Source organism: Barbus barbus (genome assembly GCF_936440315.1).
Source record: "Barbus barbus genome assembly, chromosome: 4".
Taxonomy (NCBI): domain Eukaryota; kingdom Metazoa; phylum Chordata; class Actinopteri; order Cypriniformes; family Cyprinidae; genus Barbus; species Barbus barbus.
The window spans coordinates 39,235,353-39,245,863 of NC_136732.1; the positions used below are offsets into that span (position 1 = coordinate 39,235,353).

General features: G+C 37.2%; 1 protein-coding gene across 1 annotated transcript; it reads left to right on the top strand.

The window, feature by feature from the left end:
• Nucleotides 1–684: 684 nt before the first annotated feature.
• Nucleotides 685–10,265, top strand: LOC306863664 (CCN family member 1-like). Its single transcript, XM_079407172.1, has 5 exons — nt 685–899; nt 2,845–3,058; nt 5,587–5,991; nt 6,749–6,927; nt 8,167–10,265. Exons 1-5 carry the CDS (start codon nt 843–845, stop codon nt 8,470–8,472), a joined length of 1,161 nt encoding a protein of 386 aa, XP_079263298.1. The 5' UTR covers nt 685–842; the 3' UTR covers nt 8,473–10,265.
• Nucleotides 10,266–10,511: the final 246 nt, after the last annotated feature.

Consider the following 10,511-nt stretch of genomic DNA (forward strand, 5'->3'; position numbering starts at 1 on the left):
ATCTGCCTTATGTTCAACTGTCCCAATACTTCTGCTCACATCAATGAGTGGGATGAACTCTAAAAGTGCTGTTCTTTTTATTTGATAAAACATGTGTTGAAACGGCTAATAATAAAATGTGACATTCTGTAGTTCTGTCTCATATTCATCTTTTAATCATATTTGCAAATGTATTGACTCCACAGCCAACAGAGCAATTTTGTCTTTAATGTTCCAATACTTATGGAGGGCACTGCACATATATTTGTGTGTGTGTGTGTGTGTGAGAGTGACTGTTGAATTCATCTGATCTATCTCTCCATCAGTCTTTTCATGCAGGAAATCTCTGCTTGTTTTTTGTGGCCGCGGCTCTATTAATGCTGCAAACATCACACAGCTGAGTATATTTATCTAGCCTTGCACAAAGCACACAGCGGACAGAGCTATGCGTGTGAAAAAGACTTTAAAGCATCCATAATATTTTTTTTAAAACATAAGTCAATAAACAGCAGACAGCAGCTCCTCTCTGGAATGAAGTCATTTTATGAATGACTGCATTCATCGCTGACCACGCCCCGAATTCTCAGAACCCCGCCTCGACTGACAGGCCACGCCCCTTTTGGAATCCTCGCCACATATCCGCGCTCTGACTGGCGGAGGGGGCGGGGCTTTGGATAAAATCCCGGTTCACCCGAATAAAAACTCACTGCAGTAAAAAAACAAGTGTTAGGAACTTCAGTGCTTGAATCAGCGGCAACTTACTTTATCGTGCTGGAATAAACGCGCCTGTCTGGATTATTAACGCTTGTCTGGGAGAGCTGAAGTGCTTTATTAGGGCTTCCGTGGACATTGAACGGTGTATTATGAAGATGAGGGATTTAATGTGTCTGTTGGTGTTTGTACTGATCATCTGCACGACGGTAAGTCACAAGAGTTTAATGTAAACAGCAAGAGTTCATTGCATTTATATAATTCAATTGCATTAAGAGTCATAATAAAATGCAGAGAGAAACAGATCAGTTATCAGTCGCATAAAATAATAGTATTTTAGTATTAACAATAATTGTGTGTGTGTGTGTGTGTATATATATATATATATATATATATATATATATATATATATATATATATATATATATATATAAATATATATATATATATAAATAAAAACAATTCTTATATATTTTTTCTTATATATGCAAAAGCCTCTAAATGCCGTTTGAAATTTTCTTCTAAAATGAATATTTTTATCAGACTTATGTGTGTGTGGGTTCAGTAATTTCACTTGAATGGCAATGAATATGTTCTTTTCATTGCCATTATAGTGAAATAACTGAACATAAACGCCTCAGAAAAATGCTAATTTTACAAGAAAATTTCAGATGTCACTTAGAAGCTTTTGCATCTGAACTCTTCATATATATATATATATATATATATATATATATGATCTGCACACCTGAGAGAGTTTGACCATCCTCATGGCTTCTGCTGTTCAGAAATAGATGAGCACAGGCTCAAAATAACCCAAGCACAACAATCCAACCCTCCATCCCGCTCCATTAATCCCACCGGCCAGAATCGGTCAGGGAGGGTCCGAGTTATGCTTTGATCTCAGCTCAGATCCACATATGGGTCCCGAGTGACTCAAGAGCTCATCTCCTCTGAGTTTAAGATGCCTGGCACGGCGGTCATTCTCAGAGGGCTTGGCATTTCACACATGCTGTTTTTTTTCAACAGGGTTATTTATTTATTTTAAATTTTATTTTTTGGAATATTCAGAGAACATTCAAAAGTAACGTTCCCATAATGCTTGCGGATTGTAAAATGGAATGTTCCCTTAACATTTTCAAAACATATGTTCTCCAAACAATGTTGTATCAAAATGTGTTCTAAGGATGCTTTTTTAAACATTCCCATTAAGTTCTAAAAAACATTATTTCGGAACGTTTTCTGAACGTTCAAAATATCTATATTTTAAATGCTTTAAAAACATTTTTCCTTGGCAGTGTGAACAGTAAACATTCCATCATAAACATTTTATCATAAATTTTCATTTTACTTATATGTTGTCTATATTAAAAAAAAATGCAAAGAATGAAAATAATTTAGTAATATTAGTAATGTTAAAAATATCAATCACAATTAATTGCATCCAAAATAAAAGTTTGTTTTACATAATATGTAAATATTTCTTAAATATATACATGTATGTGTTTTATACACACATACTGTATATTATATAAAAACATTTTTATTTTGGATCCGATTAAACCCTAAAAAAAATGCTATGGCGATTAGTACTTTTTAATTATTCAATAAACATTGCATTTATCCACTTGATTCACTTTGTAAAGTATTTGTAAAATGTTTTGTTTAGCTTCAAACCAAATCCTGATGTAAGTTTATATTTCTCATTACACTTTTTTTTTTTTCTTTTGATAATTTTCAAGCATTAGTTTAGAATGTTCTCTAAGAGTTTTGAAACTAGTAACGAGATGTTAGATGAATGTCCAGTTAAAATGTCTTTGAAAAACCTTCCATGAACAATGCATAATGTTTTTGGGATTCAGAACATTATTAAAGACCAGATAACGTTGAAGGGGCATTCTATTAACATTGCGAGAACCTTTCCATTATTAATAAATAATGTCATTTGTTTCAATGTAAATAAATGAACTCAGGTTTGGAACAACTTGAGTGAGAGTAAATGACAGATTTGTTTTATTTTATTTTTGGGTGACGCATCCCTTTTAAATATTCAGAAATGATCATTTTATTTATCAAAAGTTTTTGTCTGGCAACATTAAGTTGCACCAAGCTCAAACTGAGCTCTGTATCCGTCTCTCTGTCTCCGGTCTGCAGGCGCGAGCGAGGTGTCCTAAAGTGTGTAAGTGTCCGGCGGAGCGGCCCGTGTGCCCGCCGGGCGTCAGTGCGGTGCCCGATGGCTGCGGCTGCTGTAAGGTTTGTGCTGCTCAGCTGAACGATGACTGCCATGAAGGCAAACCCTGTGACCATCACAAGGGCCTGGAGTGTAACTATGGCAACGATGTGGCCAGTATCCACGGAATCTGCCGGGGTGAGTGAGCAAAACAGCTCGAGTTTTGGGGTCTCTAAAACTAATTGTATAAATATAAATGAATTTGCAATAGTGTGTGTGTGTTTTTATACAAAACACACACATAAATTAATAAAATATTAATTTTTTACATATTTAAATACATTAAATATATGCTTTATATATAAATCTATAATGTACAACTTTTTTTAAATTGCAATGAATTTTCGTTAGCCTATAAATCACAATATGCTAAAGAAAATTAAAAAAGTTATAAAGTTAAATATGTACTTGCACATATCAAAATAAATGTATAATGATTTTGCATTAGTGTGTTTGCCACAAAATATGATAGTGATGATCCAAATTGATTTAATTCGATGACAAAAAATTATTTTTTAATAATTTAAGTCATAAATTAGTGTTGTCAAACGATTAATCCATCCAAAATAAATTTGTTTACATAATGTGTATACTGTGTGTATTTATTATATATAAATTCAAACACATGCATGTATATATTTAAGAACAATGTTATTTTTATATATTAAATATTTATATATATAATACAAAATATAAGAATATAAATATATAAATGCATATACATGTAAATATTTTCAAAATATATACTGTATGGGTGTGTATTTATATATACATAATAAATATATACAGTACACACACATATATTATGTAAACAAAAGCATTTATTTTGGATGTGATTAATCACGATTAATCTTTTGACAGCACTATAATCTACAACAATATATTCTAATGCAAATTAATTTAAATGTGTAATTTTGTTTGGCTATGACAAACTAAAGGCTACTGGAAATTTACAAAAAATGAACAAAACCTTTGATTTCCCACCCAAACTTCCTGTTTCAAGAACGTTTTTTTTTTTTTTTTTTTAATTTTCATACTTATTGAAAGGTTTGAATTAATTCAAGTAATTTCCAAACCTTACAACAATTAGCATAAATAAGCAATTGAATGGCAAGCTGCTGAATAACGTAATTCTAACTTCGGTTACGCAGGGGACTGATGTAGTTTAAAGGGTTTATCTTTATTAAGACATGCACATTCATTTCCTCACATGCAGAGGATATTTTGTGCACTGGGCTAGTTTCTATATTAAGGCAGTTATTCGAGTTGGACTAAAGGGGGGTTTTAGGGGGCGTCTCACACACCCAGTCTATCTGACGCTCAATGACATTGTAAACAAGTCAAAATTCCACTCTGCCCTAAACATAGAGCCTCTCTCATAAAAGCAAAGGATAGAGTGTCACTCTCTGTTTAACCCCTTACTGTCACTCTGTGCAGGTCATCTTCTGTATAATAATTCAATGCAAATTATTTAAAAGACGTTAAAGGGTTGGCCACACCCAAAACTGCTGCTTCTGACGCTTTTATTGTCAAGAATTGTTTATTTAGATGCAGAACTACATCAAAGAGGAGACTTTTAAGATGCACACTCCACTTAGCCTCAGGGCCAGGCGTGAGTCAAACGAGCGGGGAAACCGTATAGTTGACGAGGATCTTCTGTAGAAAGTCAGATGAGAAACTGTCAGGCCATATGTCAGTAAAAATGAATCGTCCTGTCCTGTCTGCTGCTATACTGTGCTCGTAGTGCGTGCTTTTCAGTTGCACACACAAATATGGCGGCAAGTGTTATAGCCTGTATCATTTCATATTAAAGACCCAATGAAACTACAAGCATGCGTGTCAGATCCACGTCACATTCAGCTCTTAAAGTAATAGCAGACAAATAACCTAATAACCCAGCTGCTGTGATGTCTGATAATCAAAGATCAAAAAAAAAAAAAAAAAAAGGAAATCAATAACTTTTGTAGCTTTAAGGATTCATCTAGTTTTAATTTTGAATTTAGTGTTTGATAACTTTATTCAATGTCTGCATATTTCCTACTGGCTGAAGGGCACAGGCAAATATGACATTTATTATAATGGCTTTATGTGACGATTGTTTTAAGTTCACCTAAATTAAAAGTTGTTGTTTTTTAAAGTCTAATAAATGTTAAAATGGATAGCTCTCAATTATAACGTAATGATGAATGGCTAGAGTCAATGGTTAAATATTAGGGAAAAAAGAACAATTTCCTAGAGACATCAGTAGTATATCAGTGATACTCGCCTTGCCATTAAATCAATATTAAAAATGTACTGTTTTTGTCTTTGTTGTTAGTACATTAATTTGAAGACTGAATGTGAAATTATAGCTATATATATATATATTTAAAAACTTTAATGTTAGGTGGGATTAATTGTGATTAATTGCAGAAAAAAGTGTGATTTAGTAAATTTTTAATCGATTGGCTGCAATGTATAAATAATGTTTTTCTGCTAAAGTTTTGAATGAATGCTCTATTAACATTACTGGAAGAACATTCGCTGCTAACTGGGACAACAGTTGTTTACACAGACATAAACACTATAATTACTAAAACTTTAACTGAAAATTAAATTATTGATCTAATTTTAACATCAGTTCCCTTCAACTGAGTCCTGCTCCTGTCTCTCCTTTGTCTTTTCAGCCAAACTGGAAGGCCGGTCTTGTGAATACAACAGCCGCATGTATCAGAATGGAGAAAACTTCCGTGCGGGCTGCAAACACCAGTGCACCTGTATCGACGGGGCAGTGGGCTGCGTGCCCCTTTGCCCCACCGATATTCCTCTGGCATCACCATCCTGTCCCACACCTCGACTGGTCAAAATCCCCGGCCAGTGCTGCCTCAGCGTGGACTGTCACGGCGAGTCCTCCGTCCTGCCGCAGGTGTTCAGACGGCCGCAGCCGCCTCCGTATCTGCTCCCTGACCTGCGCACCTACAAGAAACCCCGGCCAAAGCCGTACCCCTACAAGCCCAAAGACTCCCTGAGCAATGAACTTACAGAGGTGGAGAAAAAGTGGCACAAACCACGCAGTCGAAAGCATTTGCCAGGTGAACTTGCCATGCCAAAAGCATCCAGCCAGCTCCAAAGCAGCATAAAACAGTGTGGATTAACTTGTAAATGCATGCATATTTAAGAGGCCATTCTTTTGAGGCAATGCAAAATCAATTTTGAGATTTTGGTTTATTTTCCTTCCATAAAATGTCTTTTTTCAGAATAGAGGAAAGAAAACCTCTCTATTTCCATCTATTAGTGACATTTTCCTGTGGAGTCTTGCCTTAACTTCTTAGAACTTGACATGGAGCCAAATGTGGAGTTTATTGCAATACTTAAAGTTAAACTAAATGAAAATTAGATTTAAGAAGCCTAAACATTAAATACGCTTAATATGCTTTAGATTTTATTTTCAGTAAAACACGTGTTTTTCATAGTTAAGTTAACTATAATATCCTTGGCTGTGATGACTGTGATCACTACCATCAATGACATCTGTTTAGCATGTTTACATAAATCAACAATTAAAAATAGTGTCCTGTGTGAACGCCCCCTTTGGGTTTCAGTTCAATTAACAAACAGTCCCAATGTGAGCTGTGGCAGTTCCTCCTGCATGCGCTTCTGTGTGGGTGCCTGTGTTTAGGAGCCCGCTGCTTCTTTTCCACGAGATCCTTGTGAACCAGCTCCACACACGGTGCCTCTGTCAGGCAGCTGTTTCCCTGCGCCGTAATCACTTTCTCTGTGCGTCACTGTTCCCTGTAGGCTGAATGGTGCCTGTGTACTAATTTACCCCGTCTCTCTCCCTCTTCCTAGCATGGAAGCAAGCCGGACGGCAATGTGTTGTGCAGACGACAAGCTGGACGCCTTGTTCACGCAGCTGCGGGATGGGCGTTTCATCTCGGGTCACCAATGAGAACGCGCAGTGCAAGCTGCTGAAGGAAATCAGACTCTGCAACATTCGTCCCTGTAGTTCTGTGGCTGTGCCTATAAAGGTAAACATACCAGAGATATCTGCAGAATTACCACAAGATCTGCTGAAAAGACCAGTTTATGTTTGCTTAAAAGCTTGAGAAATCTTCCTTGCTTCACCAACAAGACCAGCTAAACTACATGCTTATGTTGGTGCACCAGCACCAAACTGGTACTAACCAATATGAAAACATTTGTTAAATTAAACCCATAAATCTAAACCATGCAATCATCATTTGGCCTTTGACTCTTTCTAGACCAGTTTCACAATGGAAATGTTGCTCTTGCAGTGTTTTCCATTGTGCAAGCAAAATGTCTGTTTTTAACATTATTTAAAGCATTGCTTATTGTTGAATATTATTAGGTATCGGGTATGTTTAAGTAACTTGAACGAGTCACATTAGCAGCACTTTAGCAGTAAACATGTTAACATGCACGATGTAATGTAACATTTTAATTAAATGATGACATTTTCACTGCAGATAGTGCTGTTCTTCCTCCGTATTCTTATCTTGTACTCCTAGTACAAATGTCTAGCATTCTTCATTAAACATACGTTTACTAGAAATGCAAAATGACATAAGAATTCTTGTCTCAGAAAATGATCAGAATTAAGTGAGTTTGATTAAAACAAGAACACATAATTGCCAACATGAAAAATATGTCAGTGCAGTAAGACTAAATACATTCATATTAAAGAAAAAAATGCAGTGTTGCTTCTCTAGTTAATTTATCCTGTTTTTTATTTATTTTTTTATTTTTTTATCTGAAAATCAAGTCAATTTCAGTGGTGCACACTGCTAAAGTGATGTTTCATTGTGACTCTGCATAGTCCTAGGGTACACGACAATAAAACAGCAGACAATGTCAAAATGATCCCCATTTACGTGTTTCCTAAAACGACTAAAAACGCTGTATTATGAATGCCAGACCAGTAGTTGGCGATGTCACTTTGTAAAGAAACACAACTGATGGAACACGTGTATGACATCACCGTTATCACAAATTTGTGTTTTTGTTGTTTACAAAAAGGGTATAGTTTTCAAAAACGCGCATTTTGAAACCCATTTTCAAAAATGAGCATTCTCTGGCCAACAAAATACCACCGTCAGGAAAATGAATGGCCAAAACGCAAAAAGATTCCCACTTTTAGTTGAAAACACTGTTGCGTAAACGGCCCCTCAGCCCACTTATGTTATCACTGCATACTTGTTTTTCTTTGCAGATGTGAGCATAACCTGCATTTTGTTTTTGTTTAACAGAAGGGGAGGAAATGCTCTCGTACCCAGAAGTCTCCAGAGCCACTTCGTCTGCGCTACGCTGGCTGCCGCAGCAAACGCCTCTATCGGCCCAACTACTGCGGGACGTGTCTGGATGGGCGATGCTGCTCGCCCCGCCGCACACAGACGGCCCCCGTGCTGTTCGTCTGCCCCGACGGAGAGCACTTCGAGAGGGCCGTCATGTTTGTGCAGTCCTGTAAATGCAACGATGAATGTGGCCACCTGAACGACGCGGCGCTCCCGCCCCAACGTTGGCTGTATGGTGACATGCACAAGTTTGTTGATTAACATCTTGTTTGTCCAAAGACTTGCCCCCGTGTCTTTCCCCATCCAATAGAGTAGCGTTTCGAAGTGTAACTCTGAGTAGACGCTAGGCCAAGGCCTTATTATAATGCAAATCCATGTGGAAAAAGGGCAATTTTGGGTTTCCAATCCCTTGTGCCGAGAGCCTTAGAGTAGATGTGCTTACTGCAAGGATCCAGGGTGGGATGAATCCCAGTTGGGAATATATACCATGGATTTTCTGATTGACTGGTCCTTACCACGAACAGTGAAGCATTGTGAGGCACCTGCACAATCTAAGTAAGACTTTAAACAGGCTGTCTAATCAGGGACGCTGATTAGATGCTTAAATGTGGTGGGACCGACTCTCAGCTTCACACGAGCTGGTCTTTACTTCTTCTGCAGTGATTGCTTTGCCTTGACGTTCAAAAAACAGCCGGCAAATACGAGGGAAACTCATCAGAAAGTCGTTTCAAGTTACCCAAGGTTTGACTCAGCTGCTTGTGGATTCAACGCTGAGATTGTTGGTTTCGTGAGTCCAATGGCTCCGTCAGCTCACCGAGGGATATTTTCCAAGTGCCGCCGCTCCCTGGCGTCAAAATGTCGGCTCCTCAGCTCCCAGCTAATTACAATCCTCTTCTTTGGGGGCAGAAAGAAACCCAGTAACCCTTTGGTTTGCAATAAAAATATGTTTAAAACACCAGCATCTGATGTAAACATGTAATTTGAAAGTAATGGGTGGGACAGTTCTTTCAAACACTGGTCTGTAATCTACTACGTGATGGCAGAGCCTCGTGCAAACGGCACTGGTGTCTGTGTTTTATAATGCAGCAGTCTCTGTTTCTGCCTGGCATTGGTGCATGAACTGACTGTCGCACCATCTACCCTGAATGATTTTGAACAGGCTTTGAGACAAAAAAAAACTAAATTTTGAAAGGGAGAAACCATGTTGTCACTGAATAATTGTTATTTTTAGATACATTTCGTTTGAATTCCCAATTCCCAAAAAATGGCACTTCTACATTTTAGATGCCATGTTCTTTATAAAAGCATTTTTTTAATTTTTTTTTTTTTTACTTTGTGTAAGGGTGTTGACCGAATAAACTGCCAATTACATGCTGCATGCAAACTTGATGGAAAATCAACAGCTTTCTGCTGTTTCATGCTAATTAACTGTAATAATCTGACTAATCAGATCCATTTATTAGCAGAAGCTCTGTCTGCGCTTGAACGGTGAACCAACGTGATTCAAACAAAGGAGGCGCTAACTTAGGGTTCGGGAAACGGTCGCAAATACCCAGTTAGTTTGTCATTTTAAATTTAATTTCGTTATGCATGGTACTTTGGTAATTAAGCAAGGAAATTACATACCCCTGAGTACCACCTATAGGGATTTTCTTCCCGTCTGGCACGAAAACAGCGACAATCTTCTGGTCCTCAATGTGCGTCTGTGGGATTTTCACCTGTCACCTGTTTCTCTGATTACCAATCGAGCATTATTGCAATCAATCTGATTAAATCATAGATGATGTTTGTATGCTTTTATTAAAAACATTTTTGTACAGCCTTGTAAAGAAAGTCTCGAGCGGAATATATAAGGAAATGACATTGAGTAGCCAACATGAGATTAAATGCTTCATAAATACCACACTCATTGTGCTACACACTTCCATACGTTTGAAAACATTTACTTGGATACGGGTCTGATCTAAAATGGTCTTGTATTATAAAAGTTCCTCTCATTTGTTTTACCTTAATACAGGACAACCACTCACCATTCATCAAATAAACTGGCTTGTAAAAACGACTCACTGCAGATGTGTGATCATTTATTTATATATATATATATATATACACACACACACACACACTCACCGGCCACTTTATTAGGTACACCTGTTCAGTTGCTTGGTAACACAAATTGCTATTCAGCCAATCACATGGCAGCAACTCAATGCATTTAGGCATCTAGATGTGGTGAAGATGACTTGCTGAAGTTCAAACCGAGCATCAGAATGGGGAAGAAAGGGATTTAAGTGACTGAA

Coding starts and splice junctions, on each gene's coding strand:
- LOC306863664 (XM_079407172.1), top strand. CDS start 843: ATGAAGATGAGGGATTTAATGTGTCTGTTGGTGTTTGTACTGATCATC. Junction 900..2,844: donor TACTGATCATCTGCACGACG/GTAAGTCACAAG, acceptor TCCGGTCTGCAG/GCGCGAGCGAGGTGTCCTAA. Junction 5,992..6,748: donor CAGTCGAAAGCATTTGCCAG/GTGAACTTGCCA, acceptor CCCTCTTCCTAG/CATGGAAGCAAGCCGGACGG.